This window comes from Melospiza georgiana, chromosome 3 (assembly GCF_028018845.1).
Source record: "Melospiza georgiana isolate bMelGeo1 chromosome 3, bMelGeo1.pri, whole genome shotgun sequence".
Taxonomy (NCBI): domain Eukaryota; kingdom Metazoa; phylum Chordata; class Aves; order Passeriformes; family Passerellidae; genus Melospiza; species Melospiza georgiana.
The window spans coordinates 58394543-58416371 of NC_080432.1; the positions used below are offsets into that span (position 1 = coordinate 58394543).

At 34.0% G+C, this 21829-nt stretch overlaps 1 protein-coding gene across 4 annotated transcripts in view; it reads left to right on the plus strand.

Moving 5' to 3' along the window:
* Nucleotides 1-21829, plus strand: part of RYR2 (ryanodine receptor 2) — a 379393-nt gene that overhangs the window by 302919 nt on the left and 54645 nt on the right. For all 4 annotated transcript variants that reach the window (XM_058020341.1, XM_058020342.1, XM_058020343.1 and 1 more), the window contains 13 exons: nt 88-218; nt 1955-2275; nt 3637-3877; nt 4287-4374; nt 5415-5507; nt 5883-6053; nt 7024-7083; nt 11192-11326; nt 14460-14572; nt 15217-15313; nt 19582-19685; nt 20229-20280; nt 20414-20467. In XM_058020341.1, the coding sequence (XP_057876324.1) occupies nt 88-218; nt 1955-2275; nt 3637-3877; nt 4287-4374; nt 5415-5507; nt 5883-6053; nt 7024-7083; nt 11192-11326; nt 14460-14572; nt 15217-15313; nt 19582-19685; nt 20229-20280; nt 20414-20467 (1660 nt within the window). The remainder of the gene's footprint in view (nt 1-87; nt 219-1954; nt 2276-3636; nt 3878-4286; nt 4375-5414; nt 5508-5882; nt 6054-7023; nt 7084-11191; nt 11327-14459; nt 14573-15216; nt 15314-19581; nt 19686-20228; nt 20281-20413; nt 20468-21829) is intronic.

A 21829-nucleotide genomic window follows, 5' to 3' on the forward strand; every position in this document is an offset into this window, starting at 1 on the left:
CTCCACTGGTGGTCCCTTCCAACCTTACCCATTCTGTGGCTCTGTGATCAAGGATGTGTGTCACTAATGGTGTTTGTTAATTCACAGGCAACGATCAGCACTAGGAGAGTGCTTGGCTGCTTTCTCAGGGGCATTTCCAGTGGCTTTTTTGGAAACTCATTTGAACAAACATAATATCTACTCAATCTACAATACCAAGAATGCAAGAGATAGAGCAGGTATTTCCAGAAACATACATCGTGGTTATGAAAACATGATTTCACTATAAACGCTGCTTGCCTTAAGATGTGTGATTTTGCATACATTTTATAATGCAAGAATTTTCTTGTAATTTCATGGATTAATTTATTTTCTAAATCTTTCTTTCTAAATCAATTTTCTAATCAATTTCTTTTCTCAGTCTGGTAAAACTGATCATTATATGTTCCTAATGCTACTGATATGTTAATTTTGAGATACCATTCTCAAAATACCGCTTTGGAATTTAATTAATGAAGAGACTGCACATTTTTAGTACCTCAGATATTCTATATTTGATCATAAAATTAAGCATTCTTGTCAGGAGCTTTGGTTCCTCAGTTTACATAAACAGTTTTGGGTCCCTAAAACATGCTTGCAACTGAAGGAAAATAGCTTTGCTGTATTAATTGCATATTATGCCCTTATAAATTAAAAAAAATAGCGGACTAGTATGTAGATTGGTTGTAATTTTGTTTGACATAAAGTGCGGTCCAGATGTTTTACAGTGACATTATGTATGTTTACTTTACATATATCTTTTTATTCCATTCTTGATGTTTCTTATGCTGCAACATGATTGTTGAATAAGGTCACATGCACAAACTGTTCCTGAAATAAATAGAAGTTGCAGTAGAACTTCACCAGCTCTGCATATATGCTGAATCTGTATCATCTTACAGATACACAGAGATGACAGTGTATGTTCGTGTAAGATGTCAGTTTATAATGGCAACAATTTTATAGCTTAACCTTTATTTTTTAAAAAAGGGAGCATAACTGATTTTTTCTCCAAGGAGCTCTAGTATCCAAACTTTAAAATATCAACAATTATGCATGCTTACTATATACATATACAGTCCACTCTACTGTCATGACCTTTAACAGAAATTTGAATGTTTTGTCCAAAATTGCATAATCTTTAAGGAGACTATGTGATGTCAGTGTAAAATATATTTGCTCTAAACAGGAGAAGATACTGCTTGGCAAAAAAGACAACAAGGACTTGTGGGATGCTGGTAGAGACACTTGTATTCACAAGTTGCAGGCTAAATTTTTGCTCTATAGATACCTGTGTGTGTCATGGTATGTGTCTGTATGTTAAACATTCAGGAGCTGCAGATTGTGCTCGCAGATATTTTTTTGTAGATGAAAGAAACTGCCTCAAAAATCAAGGCAACTGCAGTGCCTTTTCAGAGGAAGGAACTAAAAATTCAAATGAATTCAAAAGTAAACATTTACAATCACATTCATCTCTAGAATCAGTTTCTCAAATCTGCTCAATTTGTTAGGGTAGGCAATGGTTTCTGTTTGTTCTATTAGAATTCCAGGTCTCATCTGATGTATTGTTGAGAGATATTTAATTGTATCAATTTGTTTTCTCAACAGCAAAACTTACTTACGCTGGAAGGGATTTTGAAATTTAAGGTTTATTTTGTGTATAGAAAATTGCATCTGATTTCTATGAATTCATTCCACAATATTTACATTGTTGAAGGTTTCATATAGAAATTTTAATTACAGAACTGTTCATACAAACAGATTATTGCTCAACAGTATGAAAGGATGTGTTTTTTAGTGTTATGTTTGGTGTGTTTCCTTTGTATCACGAGGGTGCAAATGTAAACAGAAAAGAAGCTGTATTGAATAGCAGCTGAAGAGAATTGTTCTCCTTTTATGACCTAGTTTATTGACATTTGGTATTTTTTTTCAACAGTTCTCAATTTGCCAACTAGTGTAGAAGAGGTTTGCCCAAACATTCCTTCCTTGATGAAACTGATGGAAGAAATAGTGGAACTGGCAGAATCCGGTATTCGTTACACACAAATGCCACACATCATGGAAGTCATACTGCCCATGCTGTGTAGTTACATGTCACACTGGTGGGAGCATGGGCCTGAGAACAATCCTGACAAGGCTGAAATGTGTTGCACAGCCTTGACGTCAGAGCACATGAACACTCTGTTGGGTAACATATTGAAAATCATCTATAACAACCTCGGTATTGATGAAGGAGCCTGGATGAAGAGGTTGGCAGGTAAGATGTGAAAATAAATCAACTATCAAACAAATGTGTGTGTATATTCAGAATGTATATACACACACAGAGACTCTGAATCTCTCTGTATTTCCCCTGTTAAATCTGGAATAGAAGAACACTCATATTTTTACATTTTTAAACAATACAAATCTGGATGAACCAGAAATACCAAGTATAAAGAAAAAGCAGTGTAAGCAGTATGCTTTAATCTCTCTATAAGTAATGTAGGAACTACATTAGAACATTTATTTTTCCATAGAATATACACATGTGCCTTTTGCAGTATATTAAATTCAAGGACTGTAGTATTTTAGCCCCATTTTCATTATATAGCAAATTTTCATTTGCAGGCATTATACAGTTCCTTACTATTTTGTATGAGTGCTGGATCCTTACAACCTGGGTTTGAAGGCATATATCTAACATATATTCATTACAAGGAAATGTTGAACTTCTCATGTCATTTAGTAATAGTTACATTGACTATCATCTGGTGAACACTTGAAATTAATTTTAAAACATTTTAATTCTCAGTGCTACAATCTCTGAGGAAAAGTCACTTCAGTGGTGTGGATTCAATTTTTCAATTAGACTTCCTTATGACTTTCCAGTATTTACTGTAGTAGTAATTTTATTCATGTCAGCTTTCAGAATGCCTAGTGTTTTGAGAATTAGCAATGTAATGCACTCTAAGAATAGGTAGCAACTGCCCAAACTTCTGTATAATTTAATCAGTGTGTTACAAATGGTTTGGTACCAATGGGCCCAGTTGAAGTGCTAATTTACATAACTGTTATTATGAGTAGATTTTCAGAAAGCTTGTGCTGACAAGTCTGAAATGAATCAGTTTAATCACTCCCATTTGTGTCTACATACAAGACTTAGTGTGCAGAAGAAATACAGGCAAGACGTTTCCATGGGTTTTCAAATAACCAGAGCATGCTTTCCATCTCTCCTTCGCTCAAGCAAGGTTCAAAGCAGGAGTCAGCAGCTGAGAAAACTTGTGCATGCACTATGTAGCTATATTTGTATCCATCCATCCCATTAAACAATTTTGGCATTGCTCAATAAAACTATGCAGTCGAATACCATGCTGACAGAATTCCAGTAAAGAGGTGTTTCAAGTTTTATGATCTTGCAGCCTTAGTCTGTAAAGTTGCAATTTCTGCCCTCAAAGTGAATTGACTTTGTGAAATCCTGACCACATTTAATTCTTGGCAAAACTTCTGCTGATTTCAATGGGGGCAGGATTTGGCTCTGTAGCATAGAAGTAAGTTTCAAGAAAGTGGGAAAAGGTAAAAGGTTTTAGTTATATTTTGTGGCCAGGTATATATTATAATATTCATTGCCTTAAATAGTGTTTTCCCAGCCCATCATAAGTAAAGCGAAGCCACAGCTCTTAAAGACACACTTCCTTCCACTGATGGATAAACTAAAGAAAAAGGCAGCAGTGGTTGTATCGGATGAAGAACATCTAAGAGCAGAAGGCAGAGGTGACATGTCGGAGGCTGAACTGCTCATCCTAGATGAGTTCACCACTTTGGCACGGGACCTCTATGCCTTCTACCCTTTGTTGATTAGATTTGTGGACTATAACAGGTATGTGGAGAGGAATAGGTCGATGAATCTCATAAAACCTTCCTTTTTATTGATACCACCTCTTGTCCCTTGATGTGCCTAGCACTGAATTAAAGTGGCTTTTACTCAGTCTGACAATCTTGCAGTTGCTCAAGCTTATGCTTTCTGACTTTTAGGAGGAGCTGGGGGCTTTTTGAGAGGAAAACAAAACATAATTTCAGTCCAGATCTATTGGATTAGAATTAGGATTAATATTAAAGGATTGTAAGGGTATGAAATAGGACATCAAAAAGCCACTGCTACCAGAAAGGATTAAAAGCATATATTATTGGTTTTGTTGACTTTTATCCTTGTAAAATGTTGAAAAGTGATTTCAAAGCATTAAGACAATGAGGATTATCCCCTTTTTCACCTTTTTACCAAATTTTAGGGCAAAATGGCTCAAAGAGCCCAATCCTGAAGCAGAAGAGTTGTTCCGCATGGTGGCTGAGGTTTTCATTTACTGGTCAAAATCTCATGTAAGTAATTCCTTGGTAAATACTTTTTTTTAGTGAGGCTTCTTAAAAGGTAGATCAGTTATTTAGTGGTTATATTTGTCAAACACAATTAACGACAAGTGAAACTGCAGATGGGAAGACATTAATGAGTCACATTTCTAATACTTTTGAAATTGCAGAGAAAATAAGAGAATTGGATAGGTTTTTTGTAACATAGTAAATTGATTAAAGAAATTTTTCTTACAGATTCTAGTTTGTTATTTGGGATTTTTTTTTAATGTGTTAAACTCATTGCATTTTGTATGCTTACCATTTTTTCTTTTCAATTATTTTAAACACATAACCTTTTTTTAATCACACCTAGTAAGTACTGATACTTCTTAAGTAAAACCTGATTCAGTGACTACTGGAGCACAAAGAATTAAAAACCCAAAAGAACCAAATTGCTTTAAGGCATTAGATCTTTGTATGGACTCTTGTCTATATGAAATTTCTTTATTTACTATAGCTTCAATTGTCTCAAGTCTGGGGAACATGATGCCTTATAACTTCAGTACTTGTGCCTGAATTTGGCTGTAACATTTATTATAAACAACACTGTGCACAAGAAGGGATTACACTATAAGTAGATACCCGATAATGAAATCACCTGTGTATTCATAATTGCAGTATTTTATTTAAGTATTTTCTTGTGTACCTGAATATAGTGGAAGTTTATAATGGGGAAAAATGAATTATTAATTTATTATTAAGGGAAAACATGTACAATATTTTTATATTGAATTGGAGGAGGAGTGAGATTTTTATCATGTCTTTTTCATAACTAGAGAAATATTTCCTTCTCTCTAACATGGCGAAAATCCCCAAACGTAGACTACCTCAGTTATGCAATGTAAATGAAGCTGAAATTCAAGGACATGGTTGATCATCTGTTAATTTTTACTGCCCTTGTTTTAACTTGTGGATTTTACAGATTTCTACTTAATTTGTACTTTTATTTAAGGTATGTTTAGATAGAGGACTCATATAAATGCTTCTAACTGAGATTTGTATATTTTCAGAATTTCAAAAGGGAAGAGCAGAACTTTGTGGTACAAAATGAAATCAACAACATGTCTTTCCTTATTAGTGACACCAAATCTAAGATGTCTAAGGTAGCGTAATCCTGTTTTTCTCTTTGTGAAGGGAAGGAGTCAGCAAGATTCCAGAGAAGCAACTTTTGTTGTTTAATTTTTTTTTTTTTTTTGAGGGGAGGGGATTTACTTTTTACTTTATGTTTTGTTTCATTTTTTTTTTTTTTGTGGTGAAGAAATCTATTGAAAACACTATGTTGAGACACAAAACACAGTCATTTGAGTAACACATTGCAAAATATTGGCAATGTTAAAATGCCAGTTCCCCTGGATGACGTCACACCTGTATAGGTAATAAGGAAACTGTCCAACCAGAGACAAGTACAAAGTTGCTAGTACAATTCTTTTATTTGATATTGGATTTGCTGTCTTTTTAATCTTTACTTTATTCTGCAGGCAGCAGTTTCTGACCAGGAAAGGAAGAAGATGAAGCGAAAAGGGGACCGCTACTCTATGCAGACCTCTCTCATTGTGGCAGCACTGAAGAGATTGCTTCCAATAGGCCTAAACATTTGTGCTCCTGGAGACCAAGAGCTAATTGCACTGGCCAAAAATCGTTTTAGCATGGTAGGTGCTCTTTTTGCACTTCTAAAAGTTAAATATATTTAGTAATCTAATTTTTTTAATGTTTCACCCTGTGTTCATTCTTACAGCATGGTGCAGAGAATCAAGATTATAACTCTGTTTAATAAGGGCACAGTGGGTGATTATGGTTTATATCTACATATTTTCCTCATGGCTTAAAACATTTCAATTTGAACATACTTATGATCAGTATGGATGTATTTCAGAATGATCAGGATATGAACAGAGAGAGCATTCAGTAGTTGAACTAGTTATTTCTTAATTTTTAATGCAAAATAGTGGTTTTTATATTTTTATGAAGCTTGAATTTGGTTGGAGTTGATCTCTAAAGTCTTTTCTAATCTAGTTGATTTTGTGACTCTCATGAAATTAAGAACTAGCTGTTTCCTAACTTCTGTGCCCAGTATAACTAATTCCTTTTAATCACTCTCATGTGAATGAAAGAATTTAGGTAGGGATAGACTGTTTCAGAAGTGATTCTTTAGGGTATATACTCACAGTGCAATACTTTGATTTTAATTTGGAATATACTCCTTTTCTCAAGCTATAATACTGTATACACTCCAGGAGGTTATAGGACCATTGGACTGCTGAACTGAATCCTATAAAGGATGCTATGAAAGAGCTCTGCAAAAAAAGAGAACTCAAATCATAACAGGCTGTGTTTGTATTATTGACTTGATTTGGTCAAACTTTCTATCTGTGTATGTTAGCAATATGAATTCAGGCTCGCATGCAGTGTGTTGCTGTGAACAGATATGCATGATGCCATACAGTACTTGATCCTGCAAGCTTGGTTAAGAAAAGGTTTGTCTCTGATATATTTCTCAATCTTTCATATTGTCAGTTTCATTCATCATCTTATGAAGCCCAAGGTTGATATTTATATGAATCATAACGTTTCCTAATTACCTTCCATTCTTAATTTATATGATTTGTAATCTATTGGCAGAAAGACACTGAAGATGAAGTACGAGATGTCATCCGTAGTAATCTTCACCTTCAGGGCAAGGTAATCTATGTGCAGTTTGTAAATTTGATTTTTCTTCCTTTGAATTCATTTGTTGGCGCTGTATAATGGCAACCTGCCTTGGTTCATTAGGATAACTTGTAGTCCCTTATTCTCTTCTGTCAAGTAACTTGTTAATATTAACTGTTAAATGTTAGGTTTTTAACGTGTGTTTACGTGCCCTATATACAATGATGTATGGCCCTTCAAATCTCTCTCCATTCACACCATTAATACAAAACTGGAGTTGGAGGGAAGTTCTATTACTGTTAAAACTGCAGCTACTCCTATTTGAGATAAAGTCTGCAAAATGCTCAAAGTTACTTAGTATCAACTTGAAGTGTAAATGAAAAGAAAGCTGCCATTTTGACATACTCTGTAAAGTGAAAAATCTCAAGTTTTCTCAGTTTGGTTCCTGCTTTTCAGCCCTGGGAAAATAAGGTATTTTGGGAAAAAGTATAGATTTCTGTTACTGAATTCCAATTAGTGCCAGGTGAATAGCTTTAGGGGAAAAGTCTTGAAATGGCCAGCATAATGGAGCTGTTTTATTAATGCTTCAAATAAAGAAAAAGAAGGCAGAATATGGGAGTGTAATAAAATTATGCATCTGTCTCCGCTCCTGAAGAAAGACGGAATCGTACCCATGCATCTTGCTTTACTTAGGATTCTCCTCTACTTCCTCTCTCTTCCCCATCTTTTGTTCACCTCAAGAGAAACTAAACTGCTGTTTTCTGTGCTTATTGAAAGGTCACAAAAGAGTAAACATGAGTTGAAAATCTGGTGCTTTTTTTCTGAACTGCTATTTAAGAATCATTCAGAAGTCTAGATTCCACTGCAATCAGTGCATGGCAGTAATAATTTTTTTTTTTTTTTTGATGAGCTGGTCGTGGGATGGTTCTTCCTGAATAATATGTGAAGATTAATTTTCTTCCATCATATTTTCCATATGTCTCTGCAGTGTTAACAACAAAAGTGTTTAATCCAGTAGCTTTAAATGATAGGGTTTGCACATAAAAAAGTTTACTCAAAAGCAAAAGATTTGGTTAAATCCTAAAACCTTGAAATACTTATCCTTATATAGCAAATACTGTTATATACTGAGAAGCAGAAAACAAACAGGCAAAGTGCTAGGAAGAAAGCAGTGTTTGTGAATATCTTAACGAGCAACAGTACTTAAACAATGTGAATGCCATGAACATAAAAACTTTGAACATGAGGTGATTTTGTGTATAAACTTCAATACTGTTTTCTTAATGACAGTGATAGATATTTCTGTTCTGGCATTTTCAGTATGTGTACATTGTAATTTTGTGAGCCATGCAGTTACAAGTCTTGCCTGGGATTTCATGTTGCTGTTTAGCCCTTATCCTCCTGTTTTAACTGCTTCAGTTTCTGTTATGTTTCTTCAGTGATATGTTCTGCTGTTAAGAAATTTCTGTCTATTACTGCTTTGTTGCTGGAAGTCATGATACATCCTAATACCTTGGTCTGTGCTTTCTCTTCAGAAGCTTCCTATGCTTCAATTAAAAGGTTGCACTTGTTTAGCAACTTATATTTTCTCTGTTTATACTACATGAGAATAAAATTTCTTTTAAATTTCTTAGATTGATGCAATTTCACAGTGCCTTGATAATTAAGACAAAAGTAATTTTAGCTAATCCAAAATCCACACTGTTGGATTTTCCAATTGTAAACTTTTCATCAGTGACTGTAGAAGTCCCTATTTTTGAATGAATTCCCAGTGGAAGATGAAAATCTGAAAGAGAACGACATAAAACATAGATAACAAGGCTAAACTGCAGTTGTAGTTAGCTTTATTTTATAGCTTTTTACATATCGCTTTAATAAATTTTAAAAGCTTTGATTTAGACCTGTATGTGACAAGTAGTTAACTGCAGACAAAACGGTGATTTATCAGTGACACATCCTAGAGTTAACACTAAATATGTGTGTAGCTAGTTACTTAAAGTATAATGTCTAACGTTAAATTCAGTAATTATGTACAAATTACAATACAATTTATTCCATAATTCTCTGATGTCGGTAGGATTCAGTCACTATACAGTCAAGATGATATTTCTTGTTATAAAAAATGATGCCATCATGCATAGACTACCCTTTTGTTGTCTAATTGAATAAGATATAATAGAATGAGGGCCAAATAGTCTTATAAATTGAAATTATTATTTTTTACTATGAATTAATATGTAACTTAGTTATAGTGGTATTTGTGTAAAGTGGCTTTCAAAATATAGGAAAAATACTGCTTTTTGAAAGGCTAGTTTGCTCCCAACCATAGCAATAATCTTTCTTTAAATGATGTTTTCTGTTAACGACTTCTTCTCACAGACACCTAACATTCTGTTACTTACATTAGAGCTAAAATGAAATTTATCTAGATTCCTTTTTGGAGTACTACACTGTTAAAGAATCATCCTTCTGAATCTTTAGCTATTAATGTTATGGCGTCTATTTCATGCATTTGTCTACCTTTGTCTACATTTGTCTTCACCCTGTTTCTGTCTTTCCTTTCCTTGCATGCCTGCATGCTGTTACTCAGTACCAAGCCTTTTATTTCAAGAAATTGATGATGAAACTTGCATTCATTTTGACATGGATGAAGCTCAAGTCACCAAAATCTTCTTCCAGCCATTCTAATTCACACCTTGAAATGCCAACTACTCATGCCCTTAGAAAACTACCTATACAAAAAAGCTGTACCTTGATAGAATGTGAGGAGTCCTCAGATCAAAAGACATCTCCACCTGTGATTAAAAAGTCTTTTGTGGACTATCCATTCATGATGATCCAGTCAAATGCTCAAACAAAGACTGTGGATGTGCCAGTTGTTAAGAAATGGAAAAGCCGAAAGGTGGAAGAAATGCCTGCAAAATGTGGCTTTCTAGGTTGTAATAAACTATTAATGAACAACTGTGTAAGTTTTTAATCATTCCTGGAACTTGAGTAAGCCTTGTATCGTAATATGTTTTGAGGAGGTGAATTAGCATTATTGTCTCAGGCACAAATTGAAATCTGGATTCACAAAGAAGTTTTAGACAAGTAAGTGTTGAGTTCAAGCCCTCGGGAAATCTGTAGGGTTTAGCCCCTGAGTTCTCCAGCCATCTGGGCCAGTGTGTCTGCAACAGCAGCTGCAGAATCAGGAATGATCACTGGCCACAGTTCTCAGTAAAATGGGTCATCAGTGTCATCGGCACGGTAAATGCTTGCAAAGTGTGTTGCATTAGTCTTTATTAGCAGAAGGACTGGGAAGACAAAACAAACCTAAAAGAAAACACCAGTTGGAAAACAGGGAATTACAAATTAATGAAGTAGAAAAAATGAAATGTAAAGAGAAAAACTTGATAAAAACCGTTTTGCTTCTTACAGTTCTTTATAATTTGTAGGCTGATAAGCAAATGCATCTGAATTTCAGTTTTCCAAATTAACTTTTAATTTTTTAGCTAATAATCAGTAAAATGAGGATTTTCTAATGATTAAAGAAAAAATTTAAATAGGTGTAAATAATAGCAATACTACTAATTTCCATGACTGAAAACTAAGTAATCCCAACTAATAGAGCAACTCTTAGTGTTGTTTCATTTAATAATGGGAAAGGCAGTGTATTACATTATGCCTGTGTACCTCATACTCATTACTTTTCCTCAAATACTATATTCATTGTTGGTGCCAGTGCTATTTGTTGACCAATAATTTTTTGCTATTTGTATGGTTATTAGTGTTTTAGTTCTGTGGGACAGGTCACCCATACAAAATGTGGAAACATCATCTCTGGAAGTATTCAAGGCTGAGTTGGACATGACTTTGAGAAATCTGCTCTCGTGGAAGGTGTCCTTGTGTATGGCAGAGGGGTTGGGTGTAGATGGCCTTAAAGTTGCCTTCCAACCCAAAACAATTTATGTTTTCTGGAAGCTCTTACAAAGCATTGCACAAATTAGTCTTGTTCTCACAGTGTAATGGATGCTGGATGGGTTATGTAAATGTGTAGGTTAGCCATATAAAGTGTTTCAGTTTACCTTTGAAGCTGTTTCTCAACTAGTTAAGCTGTTTGGAACATCTTGCCTTGGTGACATGTGAAATGTTTCTCCTGCAGCTTGAGGATCCCGCCATTAGATGGCAGATGGCACTTTACAAAGATTTGCCAAACAGGACTGAAGATTCCTCAGATCCAGAGAAGACTGTGGAAAGGGTCCTTGATATAGCTAATGTGCTGTTTCACCTGGAACAGGTTAGACACATATTACCAATTTCATTGCTTCTTAATCTAAATAAAAGTATTGACCCTTTCATTTGTACTTTCACCTGCTGTATTTAATGCTACAATCTTTTTTCTTTCTTTTGATAGCTACTTTTTATGTGCTTACTCCTGTGTTTTGTAGTCCAGTATTATGGTCATATCTATCTTGCAGTGTATTTGCAGCAGCTCCAACAATTTTTTAGGCCAATATGCTGCATTCAAGAAACAACAGAAGCAGGTTGGAGGAATTATTTTTTTCTGAAAAACTCTGTCAGAAACTTTAGGTTGCTTCAGAATCTGGCAAAAAACCTCTATTGTATTATTTAATTTTGCATTAATATATGAGCTTCCTATGTGGCCTGAACTGCAGTAACTTTTACTTAAGTAATTTTGTTTTTTATTTTGTGTCCTTTCCATAGTTTTTAAAATATGTAGTTAAAAAATCTCCTATATGGATACATCTTACAGGTGAAAGAATAGCTGATAAGTTATTTTTGTAACTTTTCTTTGAGTTATTCCCTGTTATGCACTTTAGATTTATTATGTTTTTTTCCTTTTTAACATGTAGTGAAAAAACAGGACAAAAACTTGAAGGTGTTCTTAATGGCAGACATGAATATATCTGGTTGCAGACCATGCATTACAAACTATCTTCATATAAATTTTACTTTTTTTTTTCCTTTTCAAAGAACATTTGAAAATCCAAGGTTCTCTTGTATTCTCATTAGATTAGTTGGTTTCACTCAGAACATTTTGAGATCCAATGTCAAGAAGTTTCCTCACTGTCAGGATCTCACTGGTTCAGTCAATAGGAACCTGAGAGATGTGTGAATGTGCTCTTTTACACACTCTGCAGAAGGTGTGTTGATGTGAATATGAGAGATGTGTGAATGTGCTCTTATACACACTCTGCTGAAGGTGTGTTGATGTGAATATGTGTATCCTGTCTGTTGCATCACACAACTCTTCTTCATATAGTTTGCCAGCCTTGATATGGATTTGCTTCAAGTTCAACAGCCTTACATAGTTTGGTAGAAGAGAATAAGGAGGAGTCACTAATTTTTACGTGTTGCTGAATATGCAGGGAGCAAGCAAAAAGGGATAGAAGTATGGAAGTAAATCCTTGTCAATCATGGTTTGCCTCTGAGAGAGAGCGAGAGAGGAGAATGGGTCCTGATTTGAAAGGATATAGGTTTGCTCTGAGGAAAGAAGACTAGAGAAAAGCTAGGAATATGAGGGGGAAGGAGGGAAAGGTTTTCTCTTCTACCTTGATTTTATCAAAGTTGACTGACATGATCCAACAATAGTGCAGAACAGGATGGATTCCCATCCAGATCAACATTTAAGATCAATACTTCTGATCAGACTTAAACAATGACTTGTTGACAAGTTTTCTGCCTTTTTTTTTTTAATGGCTGCCTTGCACCTATTTCTCAGGAGCTTTTGTTACTGAAATGGGAAATCTGGTGTCTTTAAAACTTAATGAGTATATGAGTACTGCATCTGTTTTAATGACCGCCTTGAGTAATCCTTTGCTCTTTGTATACAAATACTCTGTTCTCCATATATACTTTAAATGTTTTCTGTATTGCACTAGCAATGAACAGTCCATTCTTTGTGTTTTCTTTCCATGCAGACCTAACTTCTTTGTTTTTACTGTTTTCAGAAATCTGCTTGCGTAGGCCGAGGCTATTTCTTTTGGGAAAGTATTGAGGGTTTTATAATTGTTTGTGAAGATATTACTAATTACCTAACTTTCTTATTTGGATTTGTCTGACTTTTCAAGTAGTAGCGCTGGCACTTGTTTTTGTGACCGTAAACATGTTTGCAGTGAATGTTTTTTTGTCATTTCTCTTAAAAAATATTTTTCTTTTCTGTTTTAACTTTTAGAAAGAACCTACTTAAGATTGCTCCTATTTAATCTTACAAGTATAATTCTATATTTCACTGAATGGCAGTGTTTTTGTCTGTTTAATTAAATGTCCATTGTTTTACTATTAATATTTTTTTGTGTTTCACTAAACTGGATAACCAAATTTTGATTGAATCTTGAGTCTACATAAATATCAGAATTGCCACTGCATTTTTTTCATTTTTGATTTTATTGCAAGGGAGAATTAGCAAGACTTTCGGGGTAGAAATGCCAACTTCCACTGGCTTCTTTGATGCTGTTGGAACACAGAGGAGTGCAATTGTTTGTAAAAGAAACAAACCACCCATAAAAAACCAAACAGCCCACCCCAAAGTTCAACTCCCCTTAACTCTACAACAGCTGCATGGGTTAAATCAAATTATGTAATTTTTATGGAAGATGTGTGAAATAAATCACAGAGACTAAATAGGCTGTGGGAAAGGAGTGATCTGTAGCGCAGTCTGCAGTCATGGTTCTAAAAGATAGAAGAAGAAACCCTAAAGTCATAAAAGATAAAGAGGGAGCACACCCTATTTCATCTCATGCTACTGTAGAGCCAAGATGCAGAAAGAGAATATATTTTAAGACAGAGCTTTGGTTTTCTGAAATGTAGCTAAAGTGTTTTGAAGTATTGATGTACATTTGATGTACATTCTGTGTGTGCTACTTCAGAGGCAAGATTTGGTCTTAAGTTTTTGTACTTGTCATTCTTTCCTGAAGTTACTTCCTTTCCATAGTAACTGATTATGGTAAATATTACAAATAAAAGATTTTTTGTATCCATGAAAATTTCTTTAAAAACATTGTCTGAGGCAATGTGAGTACAATTTACCTGTACATGTGTAAAGAGTTACACATAGAAGATAGAATGAAAGAAGGCTCTTTGCATTGAAAGTTAAGGCTTCCTGAGAGATGGCCTTATTGATGATAGTGTGCTATATAAAAGATAGCAAAAGTAGAATTAAGTGAAAAAGAAGAATATCTATATCGTACCAAGAAAGGGAGATTTTTGCTTTAAGTTTATATTCTAAATTCTGATTCTGTGATTTGGCTGAATGCTTGAACTCTGTCTAGAACCCTTTTTCTGATCTATTCTTCTTCTGTTGCTTTTCTACTTGATTTATCTGTTAACTAACATTTTTACTAATATTACTGTTTTCTGACATTAGGGACATTGCCACATTATTTTTCCATGTGTATTTCGTGTAACAGGTTGAGCATCCTCAGCGGTCCAAAAAAGCAGTGTGGCATAAGCTGCTGTCCAAACAGAGGAAAAGAGCAGTAGTGGCCTGCTTTAGAATGGCACCATTGTATAATCTGCCAAGGTAAGAGCTGTATTGTTCTTTCACAAATCCACTACAGTTCATACAGAGCTATTTGGCAAGCTCAAAAGGAAAAAAAAAAGAAAGCCAGTAATTGATAAACTTGGTATTATAGCTTGTATATTGCTTTATTTATTAGATTTAATTACTTTTCCCCATCTTCTGAAAAGAATAACAAAAAATATAATTTTCAATTTCTAATTTCAAGTCTAATTCTCAGCTTTAAAAAATGCAATCATTTGAGCACAACCCAAAGTTATCCATTTCTGTTATCTTAATATTTGTATTAAAAATATAAAAAATATTTTATATATAAAGAACATAAAACTCACCAATGTGATAATTTACTTTTTATTTGTTACATTTAAATTTCTTCACAATTTTATTTATTATCTATTCCTAAATAATTATTACTATGTTTTAGCATCAGTTTTACAAGTTAGTGTGACACAGTTTTAAATCTTAAACATCCTAATGTAAATTTGCTTTTTAAATGGGTGCTTTGATAGGTTTTAACATAGAACTTTTTCTTCCCTTCTAAATTATTATTGTACTGACTGGACAGTTGTTCAAGCTAAATGAAATTCATATTGGTCAAATCTTCTTTTTCCAAGTTTACAGTTTTTGTTTTAAATGCTCCTTTTTAGACACCGAGCCGTCAATCTCTTTCTTCAAGGCTATGACAAATCTTGGATTGAAACAGAAGAACACTACTTTGAAGACAAACTGATAGAAGACTTAGCAGTACGTCTGGGTGAAAGGGTCATAGGAATTTATTATGGATTAACATTCTCCTTGTATAGTAATGATTATAAATCTCTGAAGTAGCTAAGAAATCACTTAAGCTATCTCTACCCAAAGGGATGAGCTATAACCAAGTCACTTTGACAGCTTTTTAAAAATTACACATGATGGAGATTCCAAAATCCCCTCAGGCTCTTTGCTTCAGGGCCTCAATAACCTTTTATAAAGCTTTCTCTCCTAAATTACATATCAATTGCTGTCATTCCCCTGTCTCTTATCTTCTGCCCTGTGGAGAACTGGAACAACCTATTCCCTTCTGTTTTGCAGCTAACCTTTGTGTATTTGAGGACTACATAATCCACATTAAAGCCATTTAAGTCAAAAGGTTAGAATATGAAACTAGAGGAATCTAGTCTTACATCAGTCAGTTCCTTAGAAGCTGTCAGAGTCTACTTCTTCACAGAAGAATCCTCTTGGCAGGGACATAAAGATTCTTCCCAGTAGTGAAGTGTTAGAGCCATGTCTTTAGCCTTGCAAATAACTACAGTAATTTCCATTTAAGTCTGGGGTCCTCATCCCTTACAATTGTCTCTCTGAAAGGTAGCATTTTCACAGCTTGGGCAAGAAACTAGGAACTGATTCAATCCCTGGTCCAACAAAACACAATCTGAAACAAGTCTTTTTATTGTAAGGGGAGCCTGCTCTCTGTAATAGAGAGAGGAAGAAAACCATAAAATTTCTATCAGCAAAAAAAAAAATTATAATCTGCTTTTACTGCTTAAAGCTTATGCCTAAAACCAGTCACCCAAGCTGTAAACAATTTTGAAAATTAGGATCAAAATAGAGAAAGGGAAAGCAACAGCAATGAGCTCAACACAGACAGACTTTGGAAATTCAGTTTTGCTAGCACACATGCAGAATTAATTTATAGTGGCATCCTTATTTTATGAGCAATATTATTCTTACTCTGAAAATACAAGAGACTTCTACAAATGTTTACTTTGGATACAGCCTTTTAAACTGATATCCTTATGTATCCCAACACAATGCAAGTGTTTTAAATAGTGCAGGTTCAGTCTCAAAAATAATTCTATTTTAGCAGTTTGGAGCATGAGTGTGCATGTGTACACGTGTGCATGTACGTGCAGGTGTGTGCACCTAAGGAAATAGCCTAGCATGGTAATTTGGCTTCACTGACATAAAGGATTATCTCCTTACCTCCATGATGAACCCATATATCTTCTAAGTTTATTAATAACTCCTTGCCAACCAGTAGCTTGAGTGAAAAACTTTCTCTGAGAGGACAGAAACAGACTGACCTGGCTTTTATATCATCCTTTATTAAAAAAAAGGAAAAAAAACCTACAGTAATTCCCTTTTAATTCCCCAAAAATATGGATTTGTGTGTTTCCATTGCTCTCTTTGGGAGACATGTATTGCACCTTTCATTAAAGAGAGCGCACAAAACTCCATCTGTCTTTTAAATAAATTTACATCACATTCTTGCTGCCTTAGAGCACTCACTCCCAGAAGAGTGAGAATTTGAGTTTCAGCTTTGTGAATCTGACACAGAATGTTTTGTGGATGTTATGAAAGATGTGTTTGTGTTGCTGGTGAAGTTTCCTCTTAGGGAAACTATACCCTGGTTTAGCAAGGAGTTAAGAGTTTATTGAACTGTCAAGATGGAATCACAGCCTAGGCTATGGTAGCAGAACTCATCTGGAAGGGGAGAAAGGGGGAGCCTTGGGATCTCTGATGTATTCTTGAAGGGTTGTCTGAAGTTTCTGGACAGTTCACATATTAAATAGGAAAATTAATTGATCCAGGACCCAGAAACCATAGGCAAGTTCCCTGTCCTTTAACTCTGTCTAGTTAGTACACTACAATCTTTTTTACCATAGTGAGTTCTTTCTCAATACTGAGAACCTTGACCATTCTTTTATGCTAAGTAAAAATTATTGAAAGGAACAAATACAGTCAAAGCTGTTTTATTGCTGACTTTGCCAGATCCCAGTGATTTATGGATGGGTGGTAAAAGCCTTTTCTGGGATTTGGGAATTAAGCATTTCCCTCACATAAAAGCAGAGAACTGAACTTACACTTGCAGTTTTTCTCCCTCAATCTTCTCTCCTTAAGTCTGTTATACAGAAGCGAATCTTCTTCTTCCACTTGTGAAGTTAAAGGATAAAAGAATTCACTTGTGCTCTTTTTGAGGAGTTTAACTGTGCTGATTCTTAATTCTGATTCAACATATCAAGCCTCTGAGGCAACTAGATTTTTTTTGTTTGATGTTAGCATCGTAAGGTATTCAGCAATTTTTATTAATTGTAAAAATGCTTCTGCTTAAATAAATAGGTTATATGAACACAAGCTTATTTGACGTAATTGTTGGTGGATAATTGGACATAATAAATTGTAAGAACAATATGTTTAATGGAAATTTAGATTATATAAAATATTAATAATACAATAAAATTATATAAAATAATATTTTTTAAATCTTCAACATTTAGAAATGACAGCTAAAACTTACCCAACCTATTTGTTTTACCCTCTTATGTTACATTCAGGTAAAGCTTTTTGTTTTACACTTAAATAATTGTAGGGCAAATGTCTCAAGATGGTGAATATTAAGCATACTTATTTGCCAGAAATTTCAGAAAACCACGGATTCTAGTGTTCATGCTGTGCTTAATAATGAGTTCTCCTTAACTTAGTCATTGGTGAATTTGATCCTCCATTTAATTTCAATAAATCTATGTAAACTAGTAACACATTAACACAACTTCTGCACTTTTGTTTCATCAGTTTTTATAGCATTAAGGAGATATCCCAGTTGATAACATTATGAAGTACAGAATACTGTCAGTTAATTAAAGAGAAGGTCAGCATTCTAAGTGAGATTGAAATAAAGAGCAGGGGAAGACATCCGTAATTGTTCTGGTCTTGTTATTGATACTGTAAATATCATCACATACTGAAAAATGTGACGTGAACCTTGCATGGCCATCATAAAATGGCACATGGAACAACCATTGTGCATAGACATCAGCTGAAGGGAATTCTTAGCTGCAGCCAGTCATGCTTGGTACAGCTGCATGAGAAAGGTGGACTTCACAGGCCCATAGAAATAGTAGTATTCATAGAAAGCTATAGGCATTCCCACAGGAATCTCTCTGGCATGAAAAATTTGTGTTCGTAATAGACAACAATCCATTTTCCTCATATCTCTGAAGTGGCCAACCTATCCTTATTGCTTAAAAGATAACATATGGCAATATAATAATGTATTACTCATTCTGTCCTATCAATGCATGGAATTCTTTTTATGTGTATTTTGGTGTATAGTGCTAGATGAAAACAAGGGCAAAGAGTGGGCATAATTTATTCAACCAATTTTCTTTGAGCTTCTATATTCTTCATAGAAAAAAGTGTCTGAATGAAGCAATTTTGTTAATAACTTGATAGGCAAAACTTTGTTTCTGAAAATGCCTTTTGGCAAACAATAACAAGTCAGAGATTTGTATAGATGCTTTTCAGAACACCACTTTTGTTGTTGTCATTGTAGTATTTAGGACCACATTTTCTTTCAAAGAAAGGCAACTAGAGCTAAAACTGAAACTAAAGCTAAAACTTTCAGTCTGAAACTGAAAGAAAAATAACCACATGAAAAAACCCTTTTTATGCATTTATATTTATTATTGAATGATATATAATATTTTTTGTACATTATTGATTTTACATGTCCTAAAATTCTACATCCTGCCAACATTAGTGTTGTTGGTAGACTGGAGCTGTCTAAAACTTGGTAAACTTCAGGTTTGGATTTCTATTCCCTCAAAGTCACTCAGAGTTTCTCAGTGAGCATTATACCTAGCATAGACTTGAAACAGGATTTTCATTTTTATCTGATGAAGCTCGTTAACATAGCAACAGACAGTGTAATAATAAATGATGGCATGTGGTTTCCACTAGTTCTGGATAACAGAGTAAGACTGAAGTTATTTTCTGAATCTAGGCAAGAGAGTTGATTTTTATGAGGAGAAGAAATCCAAAGCTTTGCAAGGGGCATCATCTTTGTAAGTCTTCATGGTCATAAACGCAGTCGGGATTCAGTTTTGTCATACTTTGCTTGGAAGTTGCTTCCTCCTGGTTGTTCAAATCAAAATTACCTATGTTAATATTAAATGATTAGAAAATTGCACAGAGTGAAAAATTTTTCACTATAGAGAATTAAATATACTTTTAAATTATTTTTTTCCTTAAAGAAACCTGGAGAGGAACCACCAGAAGAAGATGAAAGCCTTAAAAGAGTTGATCCTTTACATCAACTTATTCTGCTATTCAGTCGAACAGCCCTGACTGAAAAATGGTAGGGATGGTGTGAGACACTTCAGAGTGTGTGCAGATTTTCAGATTACTCCTGTATTTGAAGTCATATATGTCTCTTTTCAAGCGAGATTGCATAAGCTAGGCCAAACCGTGCGTATGAACATATGGTGAGTTTGAGTTACACTCAAACCTCTTTAGCTTGTGGTATGTAAAGAGATTTTAGTATGACTTTTTCACAGCTATGGATACTGTGTTCAGGGCTCACTACTCCTCTGTCTTGTGTCTATGTTCCCTATTGACAGTTACATTCTGAGTATGAAATATATTCTAAGTATAATTAAAAATTAACTATATTCACTTTACTGGAAGGTGTTTATGAATTTCTGAGGACTGTGTTTGTAGCTGGCTATACTTTTGTATTTGCATAAGTTAATATTAAGTCTTCATTTTCCAAAAATATTTTAGTAATTATGAGCATAGAAGTTATTTTAAAATATTTTTAAGATGTTTAAAAATATTTTGGCGCTTCAGTTCTACTGTAATTAATCTTTCTCATTTTACCTTTCCTCTGTCTGTTAACCAGCAAACTAGAAGAAGATTTCCTGTATATGGCTTATGCTGACATTATGGCAAAGGTAACTTGTTTGATACCTATTGCTTATTTTGTGTTTTAATTAAGTTAGTTTAGAAGATCAAGATAATTAATTTGTAAAGTGTTACCTGTAAATTGTGAATCATCAGCAATGTTTTCTTTCTACATGGTATCAGAGCTGCCATGATGAAGAAGATGATGATGGTGAAGAAGAAGTGAAGAGTTTTGAAGTAAGATTATACTTGTTTTGTTTTTCATGTCATGTTAGACATTATTTCATAGCTTCCAGCTGACATTTATGTTTTTTGGTTCATGGCTTACTGCAGCTTATTATGCCAGTGAACTGCATGTCACAAGCTGGATATGGCAGGTATAAGTCCCCAGATTAATATTAGTGAAATAAAAACATGCACGGTATTACATAAGATTAAATAGAGAATAATTTAGTAGATCTAAATTTATCTCATTTAACTTTAACTTTTTATTTAGGTATTACAGATAGTAACTTAGTCTAAAAGTCTGATAATAACAGACTGAATCTTTTAAATTATTCTGTCATACCATTAGTTTGGATTTTTAAAATACCATAATACTACTTTTTGCAGTAGTCATTTACATTCAGTACCTACAATTCATACAGTAGTTTTATGTTCACGTATATGTTAGTACTTCTTAATAAAATGTGGTGAACTTCTGTTCATTGGTACTGCTAAGAATTTTTGCTTGTGTTGACAACAGGAGCTCTATATTTATTACTGTTTAATGTTGAGTTTTTAGTGATCATCACTGTTTAAGGATATACACATGAGTTAATTACAAGTGTAAGAGTTGAGTCTTTGTCCTGTGTTTGCTCTGGGATCTGTCTCTCTTTTTCCATTAATAAAATGGCATTTGCATGAAATTTGTCTCTTCTGAGGGACACTGAGGGAATTAGCTCTTTAATATTTTTAATATTTTAATGTGTTTTGGCATATTACAATTCTGACATTAAAAGGTGTCTCTTGTGTCTTTCAAATCAATTACTATTTACTTTTCATATCTCTACTAAAACAAAGAAACATGAAATAAATACTTCTATTATTTTTTTTTAATTCTAAATATAAGGATTGATTTGCTGTAAAACTATCTGTGCTGTTCTCATTATTGAGGAGTGGTTTGGGTCATTTTTACTTTTATTCCATTGTTTTATGGACATAGAATGTTCTGTATGTTTTCTACATGATGCTGCATGATATAACACTGAATTATTTAAGTACACATTCCCTATTTGACTATATAAAGAAATCAGAAGGAATATAAATACTAAATTCTTTTCAATCCCTCAGAAGTCCAGTTGAGTTACAAGTAATATCCTCAAAATATAAAGTTTTGTTTCTTGATAAATATCTCATTATGAGCCCAGATTTTCGCATGTTTTTTTGAATTTTTTTTCTTTTCCCCTGGGAATGCAGTATATGACATACCACTGACAAAGACTGTTCATTCCTATAGGGTCTTAGCAGTTAGCCTCTACATGCTTGTTAGATATCAAAAGTCTCATGCTTATAGATATGAAAATTTTTAAATAGGAAGTCATTGAGGTGTATGAAAAA